The sequence below is a fragment of the Syngnathoides biaculeatus genome, chromosome 14 (genome assembly GCF_019802595.1).
Source record: "Syngnathoides biaculeatus isolate LvHL_M chromosome 14, ASM1980259v1, whole genome shotgun sequence".
In the NCBI taxonomy this organism is placed as follows: Eukaryota; Metazoa; Chordata; class Actinopteri; order Syngnathiformes; family Syngnathidae; genus Syngnathoides; species Syngnathoides biaculeatus.
The window spans coordinates 10,732,318-10,751,568 of NC_084653.1; the positions used below are offsets into that span (position 1 = coordinate 10,732,318).

Below are 19,251 nucleotides of genomic sequence, written 5' to 3' on the forward strand. Positions count from 1 at the left end.
AAAATGAGGGAATGCACAGTGATTCCCCTCTCTGTGCTTCTAAGGCTGTCTTACAAAAGAGCACCACCTTTTTAAAAAATATTATAACTTCATTTAGTAATTGTTAATAGTACAGCTAATTTGCCATTAACGGCATTTTCGGGGGTGGGGGGGCCTAAAATGTTCCACCCTGGTTAGAAAATTCTGAAAATTTGGCTGCTTAATTTACGTTGATCCATTTTATGTAAGACTCCTGAGTTTCTGATGTTGCATTAAAATCATTAAATACCATGCAGATGGTAGGTCTAGAATTAAAATATGTGCAATTACATTGCCGCACAACAGTATACTGCGTGGGCAACACCTGAAAAAGCAGTACAATTAGATGTAAAAGTGCAAATCGTTCCCTCTTACCATCGATAAAGGTTTTGCATAAATAGTAGAGAGGAGAGGAAGAAGGGAAGGGAGGCTCATTGTCAGAACATGAAAGAGCTACTGAGAGAATGGCAGCCCATTTTCAGTGACTGCTGTTGGAACTCCAGTCGTACGGGAGGAAGCTGACTTTGGTCTTCCCTCCAGAAAGGACCCCCATCAAGCTGGTCTTCTTGGGGGATTCGCCCATGTGTTTCAGCACCCACTTCAGCAGCTGGTCAAAAAACAAGAAGAGCACCACAAAGGGGACGCATACGAGCCTTAATAACATGCCAGCACATGCACACTGTTGTCATTTAACTCCCCTTTTGGCATATAAACAATGAACATTTTGGGGATACATAAAAATTGTAATGACAATGTACAAAGAAGAATATCGCACTTATCGAAAGGGTCTTGAAAAACACCTTGACTGACCAGATATTGCTGTCATCTGTACCTTCTCATCGGTTCCTCCGAAGTCGACTTTGTACCACTTGAAAATCTGACTGAGTCGGACTTCTTTTTTCTCCGAATCCACCAGGCAGGCGTCGTCGTTCTCCAAGAAAGCCTCAGCTGCCCTACGGAGCTGGCTGTCAATGTCCTGCCCGGATTCAGTAGAAAAATGTAGTTTGGGTGAAGAAACAAAAACAACTTCAGTCTCTTCTTCCCTTACTTTATTTTCTTTTCTGAACAGACTTGAAGTGGTTGAGTTAAAAGCATAGGAAACATACCTGCGGTGTGTAGGTCTTGATGGGAGGGCAGCCTTTTGCGCCACAGTTCAAGGCAAAGTGAATGAGCGGTTCAGCATCTTTGAGCGCCACCTAGGAGCATCGAGGAAGAAGTCAAACTAAACCGCTGCTAACTGATTCTAGAACAATCATGCGACCTCTAAAGATGAATTCATTCAAAAAAATGTGGCATCACATGAGCAAATCTCCAGTGTCACACCAGATCCGGCCTCCCACATTTTATGTGGTCTGCTACGATAAATCATGTGGAGAACGTCTGTACTCTAAACAGTTGAGACCAGATTTGAATTGAACGGGACCTTAGAACTGAGAGGCAGATGTTCTAACCAGTTGTCCACTATGCTGTTTGTTTGTTTTTTTTATTTACAATAAATCAATTGAAGCAATCAATGAATAAATCAAGCAATCATTTGCTAATTAGCTTTTTTTTTTTAAAAAGTTAAATACAACTGAAGTGTGCTTTGACAGTGATTCTTTTTTCTAATACTAGAGGGAGCCCCCATACCACCAGTGGTACTAGTACACTACCACACTTGGAGACTTTAGTTTTATGATACAGTGGGTTTCTTAGGTGTCCACTTGTAAGAAAGTTCTAACGTGAGATCAAATATTCTGTGATTTCTATCAGCATACTTGTAATCGGGGGTCTGTTTTGGAGAAGGGTCTTCGGAGCTGCGCCACACCTTTCCTGTTCCCTCTCAGAACGCCGTTTTCAATATCCTGTAAGGTGAAGACTTCGCCTCCAATCAGATAGCTGACGTAGTTGAAGAACTATAAAAGTGGAAAAAGGACACAAAAGGGTCGCAGTCGTTCTGGCAGATTCTCAGCGACAAAGAGGCGGTTAAAAGGGATCAAGTCTTACTCTGTATCGCTGCCATTTGTTAGTGGGGGCCCCCATCCGGAGGTAACCGTGGATGACCAAAGCATTGTAGATGTTGATGAAGAAGGCCAGCGTCTCCTCCCGGGACAGCGAGCGCAGATGGACCCTCTGCAGCTGAATGGCGAGTTCTGAGTAGCGTTGAAACGCAGGGTTTGCAGACATCCCCTTGTAGTCCACCGACTGGAGGAGAAGTAATACCAGTATTGAAACAAAGGATTTTATCTTTCATGGTCAGTTTAAAAATAAGTAAGTCAAAGATGTTTCTTTTCTTCAATAGTTTTTGGACAAAGTGCCACCTTCATTTCAGGATCTGACATCAAGTGGGGCCACCATGAGCCAAGTGGTAATGGCCCGGTCTGAACAGGAACTGAATAATGTAATGTGTTTTCGTAATTTCGTAATTACATGTACCGTATTTTCTGCACTATGAGGCGCACCTTCAATGACTGGCATATTTGAAAACTTTTTCATATATAAGGCGCATAGAATAGACACTACAGTGGAGGCTGGGGTTACGTTATGCATCCATTAGATGGGCTGCGCCAAAGGCCCTGAGTTTAAGGCGCACTGTCAGCTTTTGAGAAAATTAAAGGGTCTTAGGAGTGCCTTATAGTGCGGAAAATACGGTACATAGACAAATTGATGTTCTCTCATGAATCCATATTTCAATAAGCCTCACTTAATAGTTTCACTTGACAAAATATTGACAGCTTTTATTTTCAAATTCATTTTTGATGCTAAATGTATTCAATACTATACTGCTACGGTAAAATGCAATAATGTAGCGATGCTTTTTATTTAAAAAATGACATATTACAAGACAATGCTCCAGAGAAATTTGAATATGGTATTTCACGTAGATTCAGGATGGATAATTTTACTTGCAGTTTACAGCAAAATCCACTGGAATAATAAATCTATGACTATTCTGGCCAGTGATCGAGGATTGTTAACCAAATATGCGCAAAATGTCTACAATACAGCAAACTTGGCGTCGTAAACCGAGGACGACTTGGTGATAAAAATGAGTTAACATGCGACGCATCACCTTGCCGTCAGCAGAGAGATGCTCCGAGAACAACTTGAGAATCAGCTCACGTAAAAGCAAGGAGATTTCAGAAGCTAAGAGAGGAAGGGGAAAGAAAAAATTATTTATTTATGAGACATGCAAACAAAAAAAATACCCTGTAACTGCCTTGGGAGCAGTCCGGGGTGGACACCATCTTTCACACTGTTAGAATGGGCACCAGCACCCCCGGTGATCCTTAACATTAAAAAAATAAATATTTAATGAATGGATAGATACCATTAATGATAAAAATTTCAGTTAATGACGAACCACATATGTGGGTGGGGAGCAATTGAGGAAATGGAAGAGGAAAGTTGTTCCTACTGACACTCAAGAGATCGTATAGTTTGAAAACCAGTTAAAAATGCAACAAAGTCATCAGAGACACTCTATGTTTTAAGTAAAAGATAGAAAACAAAGCAAGAGTGCAAAGCAAAGCACCATTCCAGTTAAACAATCTTCAATTGCGCTGCACTTTAATCTTTAACCAGTTTTTCAATCACTTCAGGATAGCTAAACATTTTTTGATTAACTGAAGCATTTTTGATTTTATTTTTAATTTTGATAATTCAGCTAGGATCAAGTCATTTTTTACACTACCTACGGAAGACAATGTAAACCAGACGACACAGGTGAGCAGTCTTGAATATTATGTAATTTAACTCTGAATTCATGTCACAGTTTTCTTTTTATTTATTTATTTATTTATATTAGTCGTGAGTAAAGGCAATGAGATATAGATTTCCATATCCAGATGCATGTAGCCCAAGTTAAATATTGTTGAAAATGTTCCTTTTTCTGTATTAAAATTTTTTGTGATTGTTTCTTTATGTAATATTCCATATTCTTCAGCTTGTTGATTGGGTTAACCCAAACTTCAGATTGACCAGTGAAGAATCATAGCCAGTATGTCCCAAGACTTTTGTCCAAACAGTCTATCGTTCAGATCTAGTCCCTTCCAGCCAGGCTACGAGGTGACACACGCCAACCCAAAATGAAGTGAGCAAGCAGCAGTGACAAAAGAGAGTTTTTGTAAAAGGTTGAAGGGCGGTCAGCTTGAGCAGAAAAGCTTCACATGAACACGAGCTTCAGCCGGTCCAGAAGCCCAACCTACCCTCGATGGGAGCGCAGGACGCCGTTTGTCCTGCGTTGAGGGCTGAATGCGGGTCGTCCTCCAGCAACCTGTACAGCGTGTCCCCGCGGGCTGCTTCAAATCTGCTATCCAGCGCCTCACGGTCTCGGGCACAGACCATGTACTTCTTCAGCAACATTTCGTGGCCAACGCCCAAGCCCTGACCGTGGTCTAGCACACACAGGGCCAAATTGGACTGACTACGCCTTTGTCGAAATGGGTTTTGGACTGGAGTTTCATAGAGAAAACCAACTCGGGATCTTTGGCCTTGCTTACCCATGCCCTTGTTGGTCTGTAGCCAGGCAAGTAGTTGATCCTTGGAGAAGCTCTTCTTGTATAAAAACAGCCCCTTTCTCTGAGTGCCAATCAAATTGGAATCTTTAAGTTCCCCAACCAGGTCAGCCAAGCCATCTTTCTCACACTCAACTGACAAAGAGTACAAGAATACAGACTTTACACTTCCACGCTGAGGACATTTCTCATATTCATGTACTGTACCTCCATGTCATTATGCTCACACACCGAAGATAACTGCACAATCGCATCAAAAAATGCTGTCAGCAATGACACCCGCACACCCGACAATTGACCCTCACACAATGACCAAATTGTTACAATGCAACAACTGCAACCCCTGCTGTTCATATCAAGAAACACTGTTTTAAGGCGCCACCGTTGGTGTCCTGTACTCTATTTTATTTTTAACTGAACCTCAAATATTATGGTGTAATTGTCAAAAATCTGATTGCAATACGAGTCGCTGCTATGATTTCGCTTCTATAATGACCACATATATGTAACTACAGTCTAACCCTACATATTTTCTGTTCCTCACCTATTCATAATTTTCTGTTCAATGGTAAACAAATCTGGACTGACTTCACCGCTCCAGTGAATAATCATTATTGGAATTTTTGACACATAGGTGTTATTGACTGGAATGTTTAAAAAAGTTTATAAGCATTTGGAATGCTGATAAATTATTTTGGGATCACAGTTTTATTCATGCATAAGGTTGAAACTATTAAAATGGTCAGTTTTAATCCATTTTAGGGGAGAATTAATTATTCACAGAAATGTACTGGTATATGTCGGGCTCAGCCCCTAACCCCTGCAAATAGCTCTGTACGACGTCCTTCTGTATAGCATGCTTTTGCCTAGCCTTGAAAATTGCACACTTAAATTTCGAAACAACCAAACATTGCACATGTGCCAGCCCGTTTCCTGAAAACTTGGCTCATATTCAGAAAAGTGTGATTGCGCCATAACAGCTCTGTAAACACTATGTGGTGGGAAGCATCCTAAAAACGTAGTTTGAATTATTTCAAGTCCCGGCTATCTTGACGTTATATCCTTTGGGTTACGTGTATCCCTTATTCTAAAACTATACACTCTGCCACATACGTTTTTCACCACGATCAGTATCGATAGCCGCACTCTGTGACGGTTTCCCCTTTGGTAGCGGCGGAGCGTCGCCTGTAAGAGGTTCTTCCTTGACCATCTTCACCAACTTTTGAATCTCCTCTGGAGTCTTTGAGCAAGACACAAATCAACAACTTCATTATGCCAACTGCTAAGACATATTGTTGTACGATCAAAAGTTTGGAGCACTCACCATTTTCTGCAGTTTTTCATTTCCCCCAATAAAAAGGTTGTTGAAGAATATTTGAGGCACTGAGATCCGCCCCGTCAGCTTCTTCACAGGGGCCTGCAGCTCTGGATGCTGATTGAGATCGACGTCACATATCGGAACTCCCAAACGGGCCAGGATAGCTTTAGCCTGCCGGCAGTGCGGGCAGCCTTCAATGGAGTAGACGGTTACCCGGCCCTTGTCACTGTTTATAAACTCCTCCATCTACAGTAAAAACACAAACAAGGCAAAAAACATTGTCTTCATTTTTTTCCTTTTTTGTGGGGTTTCATTTCCACGTTGCTGTATGATAACACTTCTGAAGTCCAATGCCCTAAATCCAGTATTATTTGGAATTGCGCTTGTCCTATCTCGGCCACTGATGAGCAGGAGCTGACCTTCTAGCATAACTTTTTACACTAAATGCTACCTGAAATAATGCTTAGCTCTCCAAGTACCACCATAATGACCAGGATTAAAATAGCAACAAGCTGACATGTTCCAAAAAAATGATGCATATAGAGGTTTCTTTGTTTTGCTTTGGGGTTTTTCCATACTCCGTATCTTCACTAAGGTTGCAGGCATCTGGGCGCCCGTCCCAGCTGACTCTGGGCAAGAGGCGGGATACACTGAGCTGGTTGGCAGCCAATCACAAAAGCGCACATTAATAAACAACCATTTGCACTCACATTTACACCTAGGGGCAATTCAGAGTCTGCAATTGACATATCTTATATCTTTTCATGAACTGTGAGGCCAACGCTTTCCAGCTGATCCACCGTGGCGCCTGTTTCATTCCTAAAATGTATATTTATTTTCTAAGTCACTAATGAACTCATCTTAAATTTTAAAAAAGTTCATGAAGTCTGAAAATGTATTGCACATAAAAGTGTGAGCAGCGAGTGTATTGCGGCGACCTTCGGGTAGGAGGCGGGGTACACCCTGAACTGGTTGCCAGCCAATCGCAGCGCACATAGAAACAAGTGAGTATTCGCTCTCGCAACTGTAACACGCAAATTAATGCATGTTTTGGGGATGTGGGAGAAAATCAGAGTGCCCAGAAAAAAAACCATGCAGGCATGGGAACAGCATGCAAACACTACATAAGCGGGGCCCCAATCTGAACCCTAGTCCTCAGAACTGCGAGGTAGACGGTCTCACCAGTCGGCCGCCGTGAAGCCGTGAAGGGTACCAAAGAGCAAAATTTGTGCTATTTGTTAAATGGATCACACCAAGAAGATGGAAACATACCATCCATATACCTCACATAAATGTTATTTACCTTAGTGTTGTGTTGTTGTTATTTTTACATACATATGCAGCAGTTCTCTTTACATGTGTAAAATGATTGAGAATATTTACAATGCAACCATTGCCTGTTCATCTGGTTTTCATTTGAGCACTACATGGGAAAGTTTTTTTTTAAATAATAACTTGGAAGTCAAACAGCAAAATATCAACAAAACTTTCACATTATGGAAAAATTCTACGTAATTTCAAAAATTTTGCACGGTAGCCAAAATGTCTTCAGTTGGAAATCATACAATGTATTTACTTTAACAATACTTTTACAAACTGACTGAAGAATTATGTACATTTACTTTTTAGTGTGGGAGAATACTGTAATAGCATCTGAATAATACGCCCACCTCCCAGTGATGTTAGCCAACATTTTATCAGACAGAAATTGAAAGAGGGCCACAAAGTGTCTCTAAACATTAGCCAAATCAAATATTGTGCCGGACTGCACTCCATATCGTTAACCTAACAGCATGCAATAGTTGCCTACGACCTTTATGGATGTTTTCGGGAAAACAAGAGGAAATTATTAACAAAGAAGGAAGAGTCCATCTTCTTCGATTCAAATTTTGCGGAGGACAATGAGACGCACGAATTGGGAAATTACATCGACACAATGAACAACTGAATTTTGTAGCACGCACGTGAGTTTTTCATTAACTTGGGAAATGATTTCATTAGGCTAAAGACGTGGTTATTTTTACTGCACATACATAACATAATAGATTTCCCTACATTGTCTATTTAACAACAGTAAACCTCAAGTAAACGCATTTTCCCACATTTCGGTGCAAGGTCCAGGGTCAATATTCTTTTCGGACTCTCTGGACGCTTTGTTTACGTGCACGATTATCTTAAAGAGGAGATAATAACTAACACGTAATATTAAGTAACATGCAACTGCTCAACTATTTGCAAGGTATCAAGCTGTTACATGTTAGTAGACGTCGCATACCTGCAAATACTGTACTGACATTACCTGTAAATCTTGTTCGAATTTTCCGGTGGCACTGTTAAATGACACCCTCGAATTTATTGGTCCTCTTGAGTAAAATCTTCCACATAAATTAAAGCGAACCAAATTACTGTATTCTGAATCTTACCTTTACTGCTCAACACAAACGTCAACAAGTAACCGTAAACAGCTACTGCGGATAGCTTACTCATCTTCATGATGTGTTCAAGAGCAACCGTAAATATGAACACAAACATTTGAACACGCATTTAAGCGCCAAATGGTTAACCACTGATGTTAGTTTTATCTTTGGCAAGTTTACGAAAAATTGTAATTATAAATGTTAATTTTATTTCTATTATATTATATTTATACTACAGTATGACTTCACTGCTAAACGTTAATTGGTGGCTCTATCATTGGAAATGACTCCTTGCATTTCCCTTAACAACAGAGAAACTCTTTCTTGTGGCTCTTTTATTAGAAATGTCTCATTTTATTGCCCTTAACATCATATAAACTCATTTTTGATACAAAAGCTTTTTATACGCTAGAATTGGTTATTTGCAAGAAAATGAATCGCAGACTTTAACCCGGAACAAATGTTTCCTGATTTGTCCTGGGCGGATATGTTTGGAGTCCTAGTCAGCAGTGTTGTGCTCGGTTGCTAACTTACTGTGTGGTGAAGAAGATGTCGCTTCTGTCAGAATCTGAGCGCTCTGGATGTTTAAAAATACTGAAATTAATGTCGAACGTTGACCTTCTGTCACTGAGTGACACCGTTACCAATAAATTGATCGTGGTGGAAGATGTCACAGGTAAATGTCTCCTCTGTGATAGCAATGTCTGTTCAGAATTCGATGTCATGAGACCCTCGTTCGGGTTATAGCCTCGACTGAAATAACCTTACTGTAGATGATTCTGTTATTATAAACAAATTTGGACTTCTTTACTTTTGTTACTAAGGAACGAAACAATCCTAAACCATTTCACCATCACTTCTTTCTCGGATAAATTTTGCACTGAATAGAAGCGTATACTACTGTAATTATCTTTCGTATTCCTTCCTTCTTCTTTTTTTTTCCTAATTCAGAGGCCAGGGAGACAATCCTTTCCTTCACTAAAAATGCAGAGGAACTACTGAAAAGGAAGAAGGTTCACAGAGACATCATATTCAAATACCTGGCCAAGGAGGGGGTGGCGATGCCTCCCAGTAGTGAGAAACACCAGTTGGTGAAGAGGACGCTGGAACTCTGGTCAGCTTCGCAGGTGGGAACATGTACAACACTTTGAAACACATTATTTCAGTGGATGGGGAAAAAAAAAAGTCATTGTGGTTCCTTTAAGACGGTGGGTGAGGAACATATTCCAGGAGCCACAGATGACATCGGACAGAGAGCAATGCCAAACACCGCGGCGACGACAGCTGATATTTGCCAAGACACTTTAGTCCTAGGACAGCAATTCTGCAGTTGGTTTTTCCAAATGTTGAACAGCCAAAACCCATCACTGGGCCATCAACCTCAAGACTGGGGACCACAGCACTTCTGGTCAGATGTGAAGCTCCGGCTTGTTGCCAGGTATCATTGTGGAAGACTGATATACATCGTGCATCTCAATAATTTAGAATACTTTCAAAAGATTATTTTTGGTAATTTGTTTCAAACAGGAAAGATGCACTGCACACAGAGAGAAATATTTCATGATTTTTTTTTTTAAATATCCACTTTGGATGAGACTGCATGAAAGATGACTGCCTTGCAGTTCTGAGGACTGGTGTTCAAATCCCAGTTCCGCCTGTGTGCAGTTTGCATGTTCTCCCCATGCTTGCGTGGGTTTTCCCTGGGCACTCTTGTTTCCTCCCACATCCCAAAAACATGCATTAATGGAAGATTCTAAATTTCCCTTAAGTGTAATTGTGTGTTCCAATGTTTGTTTTGTTTGTGTGTGACCTGCGATTGGCTGGCAACCAATTCAGGGTGTACCCTGCCTCTCGTCCGATGATACTTTGGATAGAGGCCAGCATCTTAGCAACACTTGTGAGGATTAATGTCTCAGAAAAGGGTTGGATAATTTGGATATTTTACAGTGAACTAAAATTCATCTCTACAAACTAGAATGTTACAGAATAAACAAAAAATATTTTTAAGGGAGAGTTTAGGCAAGAACTTGCCCTCCGAACAGTATTTTCCCTAGTGTTTAATGAAATCCACAGAACGTATGAGTGCTGAAATAAATTAACTTTTTCTGCCATATTTTAATTTATGTAGATGTAATCTGGTCATGAGATTGAACACGACCGCTTGTTTTCTGATGTGTGTATATTCACACCCCACATATTCAGTTTTTTTTGGTTTTTTTTTTTTTTTTACAAATTTGCCTATGCGCAGATTTTCTGGCGAGGACCTGTCCTCTGTTAACTGTTATTTGTATGCACAATTCAAAAGCTATTTCTAATATACAAATATTGCTTCGGTGCCATTTTGGAGCCAAGCAACTATGTTGAAGTGAGGGGAGGAACATCATTTAGTCAGTCCATCTCATTGTGTATTTCAGAAACGTGCTTTGTCCCCCTTTTGTAGCATCCATAGACAAACCTTTTTGGGTCTCAAAAATGATTTGGATGTTTTTGCTATTCACGACTGGGCTCAGACCCCCCCAAGTAACAGGTGGCACTACAAAGGTACCTTGACTTTCGAGTTACAAGCTATCACTTAGTAAGAGTTACAAGTGCGCTTCAAATATGTTCCTGCACAACTAAAATGAAAAAGAAATGCAACAATCAAGGAACCGGAAGACCCTCGCATATGAGCAAGGACGGCAACAGTCGCTGATACGCTTTCAACCGTTTTTGAACGGGATAAACAGTCAAACACACGAATATGAAATGAGCACCCCCGCAAGGGTTTCCTGTTGGCTACAACTCCCACCCAGACCCTCACACTCAACTAACACGACCAACTAAACCAACCCGACTGCAGCCCCTGATGTCACTTACTGCCCTTAAAGGCACACGACCCAACACACCCATTCTGAAGCAAAGCAAATTGATTTGTATAGTGCATTTCATACACAAGGTAACTCAATGTGCTTTACGTGATTAAAGGTATTTGAAAACAAAGAAATACAACATTTAAAACTGTATAAAAACAATAAAAATGACCAAAAAAATATGAAAAATAAGATAAGTAAAACCGCATAGAGTGCAAGTAATATGATCAAAAAGTGGATATATTCTAAAAAGCATGAGAAAAAAGAAGAGTTTTCAACCTGGATTTAAAAACAATCACACTTGGGGCTGACCTCACCTCTGTTGGCAACTTATTCCATTTGTGTGCAGCATAATAGCTAAATGCTGCTTCACCGTGTTTGCTTTGGCCTATTTGACCTGAGTCAGTCGATCTCAGAGCTCTACTGGGTTTGTGTTCTGTAAGTATTTCTTTTCATGTATTCAGGACCTAAATCATTTAGTGATTTATAGACTAGTAGCAGAACTTTAAAATCTATTCTAAAGCTGACTGGAAGCTAGTGGAAGGACTTTAGGATTGGAGTTATATGCTTTGTTTTGGTCAGAACGCAAGCTGTAGCATTCTGAATGGACTGCAGCTGTTTAATGTTCTTTTTTGGGAGTGCAGTCAGAAGACCGTTACAGTAGTCAAGTCTACTTGAGATAAAAGCATAGATGAGCTTTTCCTGGTCTGCTTGACGCATACAAAATTTCACTCTACTCTCTATTAGAGTGCCGAGTTTAATTTTTTTTTTCCATTATTTTGTAATGTTTTTACAATACATGGCTATGTTCTCCATTAAAAATGCATTCCCTTCCTGCCCCACAAAAAATAATAAACTTGCTGGCTCGTTGGAATTTTAATGAATTGGAACTGTTTATCGTCGCTGTATGAAACAAGTTTTGATTTCTCATTTCATCATTAAATCTGTGTAGTATGTACTATGCATGATACTGCCCCCTGACGGCCAGGATGCACACACTTGAAGGAGCAGCACAATTTCCATTGAACTGAAGCATGAAATCATGTTGCACAAATTGTTTAATTCTTTTTTTACACCACCGTGTGCACCAGTGTACAAGTAATAAGTTACAAGCTTGGTCAGAACCAAAAAAAAAATTGTATCTGAGGCACTATCGTATTACAAAGTTTCACTCGTCTTTCTCAGAGCTGGTGATGAGCAGATGGAAGAGTTCCTGGGTGCCCAACTCGTCAGCTCTCGTCTCCTGGCCTTGACCCAGGAGGAGCGTCTGCATTTCAGCCCCAACTTGGAGCCGCATGGCCTTAAGGCGCTGACCTCCCCCCACGGCCTGGTCATAGTGGCCGTTGCCGGGACCATCCACAGAGACACGATGTGCCTCGGTGTATTTGAGCAAATATTTGGACTCATTCGCTCACCGCTGGAAGAAAACAGCTGGAAAATCAAGTTTGTCAACATGAAGATCAGAGGCCAGGATGCTCTGGTTGGGGCGCAGGTGACTGCACCAGCTCTGACTTGCAACTCCACTGAATTACAGATGCTGTGTTCTGTATGATGTTTGAGACTTTTATCGTGTCATGTTTAACAATTTTCACACAATTTGGGTGGGGGTTTACTAAAAACAGTTTTATACATGAACCTCCCTGAGGCATGTTGTTGATAAAGTTAAACATTTTTTGCAGAATGATGCCAATTTGTTTTTATCAATAGATTCTGATGTGCAATATCAGTTATATTACTTATATCATTAAAATGTTTGCTTTTTACCAGCTCTAAGAATATTTCTGTTAGATTTTATTTTACCATGGAGCATATTAAGTCTTGTGATCTGTGGGGTCATAACAAGTGATATGTACATATGTAATATATGTTCCAGAGTGAAGTCATGCTTGCCTACCATGATAAACGCTGTACTGGCTCGACTACTGAGGTAATATTGGAATTAGCTTTCTGACAAAGGCCAGCACTTTATGCTCCAGAATGCCTTGATAGTCTTGATATTGATGTTTGCCCAGCACCATTACCAGACTGGACAAAGCAGCCCCACATCAGAACTGACCCTGATGTCTGTTTCACAGTTGTTACAGTGTTCTTATTGGAAACGCAGCACAGGGAAGGTTGTGGTACGCTTTTAAATGAGATTTTGAATAGAAAACCCACAATCATCAACAAAATAGTTGAAGGCTGGTGTTTGCTGAGAAACAGTGACAAGCCACAATGCGTCTGGGACAATTGTTACATTGAATTCATGCTAAAAGGAAGTCAGCACACACCTGCCACCATTTTAAAAACGCCTCTGATGAAGTTCAGATACATTTCAGTTTTTCTAGTTTTTATATGTCACATTTTACAAGAGAATTTCCACATCATTAAATATTACACACACCATGGAGCTCTAGGGAAAACAAAGAAGTGGGTATTGTTTGTCTATTGTGTTGTGCAGATGATAGGCCAAATAGTAGTGGAACAGCTTTTTAATTTTTTTGTCTTGTTCTTGTTTTTATATCACAAAAGCCTGGCACTTCAACAAAGGTGCGTAGCATGTGTGTCGCTAGGCCCTTTGTTGGTGTGGCTTGGAGCGGCCTAAAACTGATCTGAAGCCCCTGTAAAATAAAAAGTGGATTCTCGAAAATGCCCCACACCCCTCATTTTTGGGGGAAGACGGGGTCAACGTCTGTTAAACCCCCACCTCGCAATGCCCCTGGTGTGATGACTTTTGTTTGTTTTTGGGGTTTCACTCAAATAGATTATTCTGGTTTTCAAAGGGGCAGCACAGCCCAGCAACTGGTTAGAGCACTGGCCTCACAGATCTGAGAACTGGGGTTCAAACCCCAGCACTGCCGGTGTGGAGTTTACATGTTCTCCCCGTGCCTGTGTGGGTCTTCTTCAGGCACTTCGGTATCATTCCACATCCCAAAATCATTCATTAATTCGGAGACTCTCCGAGGTGTGATTGGGAGTGCGACTGTTGTTTTTCTCGATGTGCACTGCGATTGGCTGGCAACCATTTCCAGAGCCCGAAGATAGCTGTGATAGGCTCCGGCACTCCCACGACCCTTGTGAGGATACGCGGCTCAGAAAATGGATGGATGTTATTCAAAGTGATGTTCCCGTGTTGGCCTGTGGATGGGGGTGTAGCTCCTCGTCCCAGCTACACCTCCTTCGTCTGCACAGAAGCCACTCGGAGTGAATCGGCCGTTCTGCCCGCTTTAATCTCGTCTGCGACCGCCGGCTCGCTCACTCACTCGCTGACGTCCGCCATGGCGACCGCAGAAAGTCTCTTCTCTGGTCCGAGCAGCTCCTAAAAAAAAAAAAAAAAAGTCACCTGGATTTGCTTAACGGTGTACCTTTGGCCTACCCATGAGAGCCACTCGGCCGAGGAACCCAAAGGTGTGGAATTCTAACAAGACGCATTTGTAAGGGGGGAAACTGGTAAGATTTCCAGCTCGCCGAGTCCCGTATTCTCTTCAAGGAAGTGATCCAACTTGTTTGAGGAGATTAGGGTTAAGTCGTGCGTGCTTGTTCCGTCATCCAGTGGCTTTCGTGGGAGACGGTTGAGGCAAATCTTCACCATATTAACGAACCTATTTTTATTTTTTGTTTATTTTGGCGTGACATTATTCCACCGTTAATGGATTTGCGCAGGAGGCTGCTGCCGTGTCGCTTTTCTCCCGAAGCAGGAAATGCACGTTTATAGCCTTACTTTAATTTGACCAGGTGAGTCGAGTTCGCGTTGCACATGGTGAAGGCAAACATGCATGTAGAGCTTTGCACCAGTCTGCTCCATTAACCTACATTAGAAAACCGGACCGGTGGATTCCTCCATTCATCCCACGCAATCCCTGCGGAGGCTTTAAATTGCATCTCCTTCTCCTCCTCCCACCCGGTTCTATAGATATACACTTGGTGTTGCTCGGCTGCTCGCTCGATGACAGAATTCCAATTGGCAAATAGTCCTTGTGGGAATTTGTCACGATCCAACCACACCCCGGAGGTGGGTGAGGGATGCTGCTGTGGTTGCAGGTTTGGCACAGCTGGTAGTTTCGGTTGCAGAAAGGGCCTTTGGCCATCCAGCTGTTACTAAAGCATTCCAGCTGTGCAGAGTTGACCCTCACTGAGGAGGCCTTGTGTGTTGCCCCTGCACACAGAAGAACCACTGTTCCAGCCCAGGAGAGTCTATAAGCCAGCTGCTTTTTTTTTTTTTAAAGAACTCCATGTTACACACTATTGGGGAATTTCAAGACCGTTCAAAGGCAGGGGTTTTTCCGTGGAAAGCAGTTCCACGGGCTCTGGGGTTTCCAAGCAGGGCCACTTTACTTTATGACACTGAGGAACCATGTGGCACCGGTGTACAATGACAAAGTGTTCAGGTCTCTGCATAGTCACCTATTCAGAGGAAGTTATTGGCCTTGACTCATGACCAGGTGATTTATTTAGTACTATGGCAGGTTGTGTATGTATGCGTGTGTGTGTATATGTCACACTCTTTGACTTCAGTGTTTATCTGAAATGTTTGTTTGCATTTAATGCATATTGGGTTTATAAGGTATACTGGTAGACAGTCTATGCATCCAGCACGAGACATTTGCGTGTTGTTTCATCTGATAATATTTATTTTTCATTGCATTTATTTTTATTCAGCGGTTTTCATTTTCACATAGTCCAAGATTCTGCGTTTGAATCTGCAGTTCGGATGTTTTTCCTAGGCTTCAAGTGAACCCCAACACTTATGAGGACAGGTGCTGTACAAAATGGATGGATGGATGAATGTGAAGTTATTTGAAGATTAAAAATCGTGGGGATTGTAATTTTCACGATTTGTTTCTTTATACCCGCCCAGCCCTGACAACCGATCTAGGGTTGACCCTGGCTGCTGGCCAAAGTCAGATGGGTTGAACCCCAGCGTCCCCGTGACCTGAACAGGCTAAATTGTATATAATGGATGAATGCATCAGGTTTCTTTCATCCGAGAGAGGAAGAGGGAGTGCCCCAAATCATGTAAAGAAGTGTTTTAGATGAGACATCGTAGTAGGTGTTTATACAATGAGACGCAGCGTGTTCACTAGTCAGCTTTAGAAAATGCAGCTATTGATCCATTAATCCTATAATTCCCCGATTTGCTCTTCTGATTGACATCTGTGCCATCTTTAGGTATCTTGGTGCCAATGAGCTACAGTATGTTAAACTGAATTGAGGAGGTTCATCTGGATACAAATAGTCATTTATCATCGTCTCTTAACATCTATAGGGAGTTATAAAATGGATTTCTCTTGGATTTTGTAGCTTTCGTAGCTGCTATTCATAGCAGATCTTGGTCAACATTCCAGTCAAAAGTGGAAGCAATTGAGTTCCTCTATGCATCATGAAACTTGGAGTTTTATCCAATTGTTAACAATGACTAAGTTAAGTTCGAATAAGTGGGACCAGATCACGGCATCAAAATCATCTTTTCCGAGACGTTTTATTTATAGGCGGCATGTGGAACACCTGTAAAGCATCGGCCTCACAGTTCTCAGGACTGGGGTTCAAATCCTGGCCCTGCCTGTCTGAAGTCTGCATGTTCTCCCCGTGCCCGTGTGGGTTTCCTCCCACATCCCAAAAACATGGATTAATTGGACACTCTAATTTGCCCCTAGCTGTGATTGTGAGTGTGACTATTGTCTGTCTACATGTGCCCTGTGATTGGCTGGCAACCAGTTCAGGCTGTACCCTGCCTCCTGCCCATTGATACTTGGGATTGGCTCCAGCACTCCCGTAATTCCTCATGAGGATAAGCTGCTAAGAAAATGGATGGATGGATGGATGGATGGATATATTTATAAATTGAGTTAATCTGTTCTAGGGTCCACTTTCTTTCCTGTACATCTAACTTTGGGTGAGAAACCCGATATACTATGGACTGGTTGCCAGCCAATTTCAGGGTACATAGAGGAGAACGATCTTTCACTCACACTGATACCGATGCAGAAACGGGTCGACAATGAACCTGACTTAATTTATTTCAGGAATATGGGAGGAAGATGGATTACCCATAGAAACCCCACAGGCAAAATACACGGGGTGACGTGGGTGCTGCGCTAAGATTCAAATCTTGCCTCTCAGTTGTAAGGCAGACTTGCTAATGACTGTAGTGCCACCGGGTCAAACTTATCAAATATCTTGGAATTGTATACTGCCAGATAACATTTTAACATTATCAACTGTCCAAAATTTTTAAAATGTGGTTCATTCAATTCATTTCATGACTATACTCGAAACGCAAATCTCTCATAGGTCCAATTAAAAACACAATGTACTCTGTGTTTCCTCCAAACCTGGACTGTTTTCTTTATGCACTCTGCTGGATTGCATCATAGAGTTTGGGCCCTAAACATTCGGCAACAGGAACACACCTCTGTGGCGGTTGAGCGGCTGCCCACGCTCATGGACGCAGAACCCACCACCCGGCGGGGACTCAGGATGACATCAGCCGGATGGAATGTGGACTGAGGAGAGCATTGAGACAAGCAGCAAGGCTTAAAGGATGACGTGGTTTGAGGGCATCTTGAACAGGTCTTCAAAAACATGGGGGGTTGTCCAAAACTAAACTGTTCAAAGGAGACAAACAGATTCCATACTCCTAAGCGTTGATATGAAATATAAAGATGCTTATGGGAATATGCCTATTTTGATTTACTGGTCTGCTGGATTCACTGCAACACCCTTGACACCAACTATATATCTGCAGCATTATACTGTACTTCAAGCCTCCCAAATCAATTGCCTTTTTACTGACTCGGATCTTGACACCGCAGCCGCATAATTTCAATGTCAAATCAAATTATAACAATCTGATTTGTGCCTTGAAATCAGAAACACGGTTAGCATTTCTTTCTACTAATTGCTTCTCCCACAGGCAACCATTAGCAGTCCAGCGTGAATCAAGCTCTTCTCATTACTGCGTTAATGTGAACAAGGGGGTGGAGTTATGTGGCTCACTGCGTATCTACGTCACCCCTGATGCCGTTCTTGCCGTCTGTGCAGGGTGGGCAGTAAGCAACGCAACGCAACATGGCAGATCCCGCCCCAGCCCCCGTAACGTCGAGAGCAGGGCACCGTCTCGGGGCCCCGGAGACTCTTGGCATCAGTACATTAGACCCAGCTCACAGACCTCCGGCCATGCCCGCTGGAAGGCATGTCACCGTGAGGGTCCATATGTTGGATGACACAGAGGAGCTCTTTGACATCTCGGTAAGTTTCCAAAACATTTCCTATTTTTACTGGCCCAAAGAGTCTGGTAACAAGTTGGCATGGCAGCCGGATGTTGTTTATGTTTTCACTTCATTAATGAAACTGGAGGGATCATATTACTGTGTAGATGTCATGATTCATCTATTAAATAGTCTCAAACGTCTTCTGCTGACTACCTTCGGTATGTTCTAGTGCCCCTTCGATTTGGCATGCAGGTGGAGTGAGGATTTGCTAATGCTCTCTTGTGGAAAATCATGTTGTTCATGTTGATGTAGATTAGCTATGGATTGACAGTTGCATAAATAAACAAAGGAGAGGGTTTGCAGAAAGTCGACGCTTCCACAGAATGACTGACGCAAGCTAAACCACAATGCACAGCTTTAAAATGAGGACATTGATTTGACTGTTTTGTGATGCATGTGACTGGACCATGTGATCAAACCCGAGTCGTATAAAATATATATTTACTCGGGTACATTTACGCAAGTAACATTTTGGATTAATTGTACTTGTCACAGTTTTAATGGAACATACATTGATTTTTAAGTATTTTTGTGCATAAGTAGCTACTTTTACTATTTTGTTCAGCTCTCTACTCTTCCTACTTGTATTTTTTTTTGCAGGAATTTATTACCGCTTACACGATCGAGTTTGGTTCATCAGGGAGTCTTGCATCACATGATGAATGCAGCATAACTACTCATTATGTCTAACAACATTTGACCAATTGAACAGATCAGACAGGCAGTCACATGACCATACACAGTCCCCGTCTTCTCCCAGACAACCAAAGTTTTCAGTGATTTTTTTTTTTTTTTTGTAAAACATTGCAGAAATCTGTATTTCCCTTATGAATAGCCCTCAGCTTTCCTGTGGCCCGATTTAGTTTAATCGGTATGAAAAAAGATGTGCTTGTTTTATCAAAA

General features: G+C 41.7%; 3 protein-coding genes across 6 annotated transcripts in view; 2 read left to right on the forward strand and 1 right to left on the reverse strand.

Moving 5' to 3' along the window:
- Nucleotides 1–113: 113 nt before the first annotated feature.
- On the reverse strand, nucleotides 114–8,329 carry zgc:152951 (uncharacterized protein LOC569013 homolog). Of its 3 annotated transcripts, none has more exons than XM_061841714.1 (11): nucleotides 8,132–8,329; nucleotides 5,839–6,078; nucleotides 5,628–5,754; nucleotides 4,500–4,649; nucleotides 4,206–4,394; nucleotides 3,071–3,144; nucleotides 2,005–2,202; nucleotides 1,776–1,913; nucleotides 1,125–1,214; nucleotides 851–994; nucleotides 114–625 (listed from the first exon to the last, which is right to left on the reverse strand). In XM_061841714.1, the coding sequence occupies exons 2-11, from the start codon at nucleotides 6,076–6,078 to the stop codon at nucleotides 497–499; spliced, it is 1,479 nt and encodes a 492-aa protein (XP_061697698.1). In that variant the 5' UTR covers nucleotides 8,132–8,329; the 3' UTR covers nucleotides 114–496. The 3 variants fall into 3 exon arrangements, with proteins under 3 accessions (XP_061697698.1, XP_061697696.1, XP_061697697.1); XM_061841712.1 differs by having other exon boundaries at nucleotides 4,206–4,649; nucleotides 8,132–8,162; nucleotides 8,256–8,295; XM_061841713.1 differs by having other exon boundaries at nucleotides 4,206–4,649; nucleotides 8,256–8,315.
- Nucleotides 8,330–8,729: 400 nt separating this feature from the next.
- c14h3orf38 (chromosome 14 C3orf38 homolog) lies at nucleotides 8,730–13,800 on the forward strand. The gene is made up of 4 exons (XM_061841068.1): nucleotides 8,730–8,925; nucleotides 9,201–9,376; nucleotides 9,455–9,687; nucleotides 12,284–13,800. The coding sequence occupies exons 1-4, from the start codon at nucleotides 8,799–8,801 to the stop codon at nucleotides 12,648–12,650; spliced, it is 903 nt and encodes a 300-aa protein (XP_061697052.1). The 5' UTR covers nucleotides 8,730–8,798; the 3' UTR covers nucleotides 12,651–13,800.
- A 122-nt stretch (nucleotides 13,801–13,922) lies between these two features.
- The window catches only part of LOC133511945 (FERM, ARHGEF and pleckstrin domain-containing protein 1), a 52,699-nt gene continuing 47,370 nt past the window's right edge, over nucleotides 13,923–19,251 (forward strand). For both annotated transcript variants that reach the window (XM_061841066.1, XM_061841067.1), the window contains exons 1-2: nucleotides 13,923–14,527; nucleotides 18,119–18,325. In XM_061841066.1, coding sequence (XP_061697050.1) covers nucleotides 18,146–18,325 — 180 coding nt within the window. In that variant the 5' untranslated portion in view covers nucleotides 13,923–14,527; nucleotides 18,119–18,145. The remainder of the gene's footprint in view (nucleotides 14,528–18,118; nucleotides 18,326–19,251) is intronic.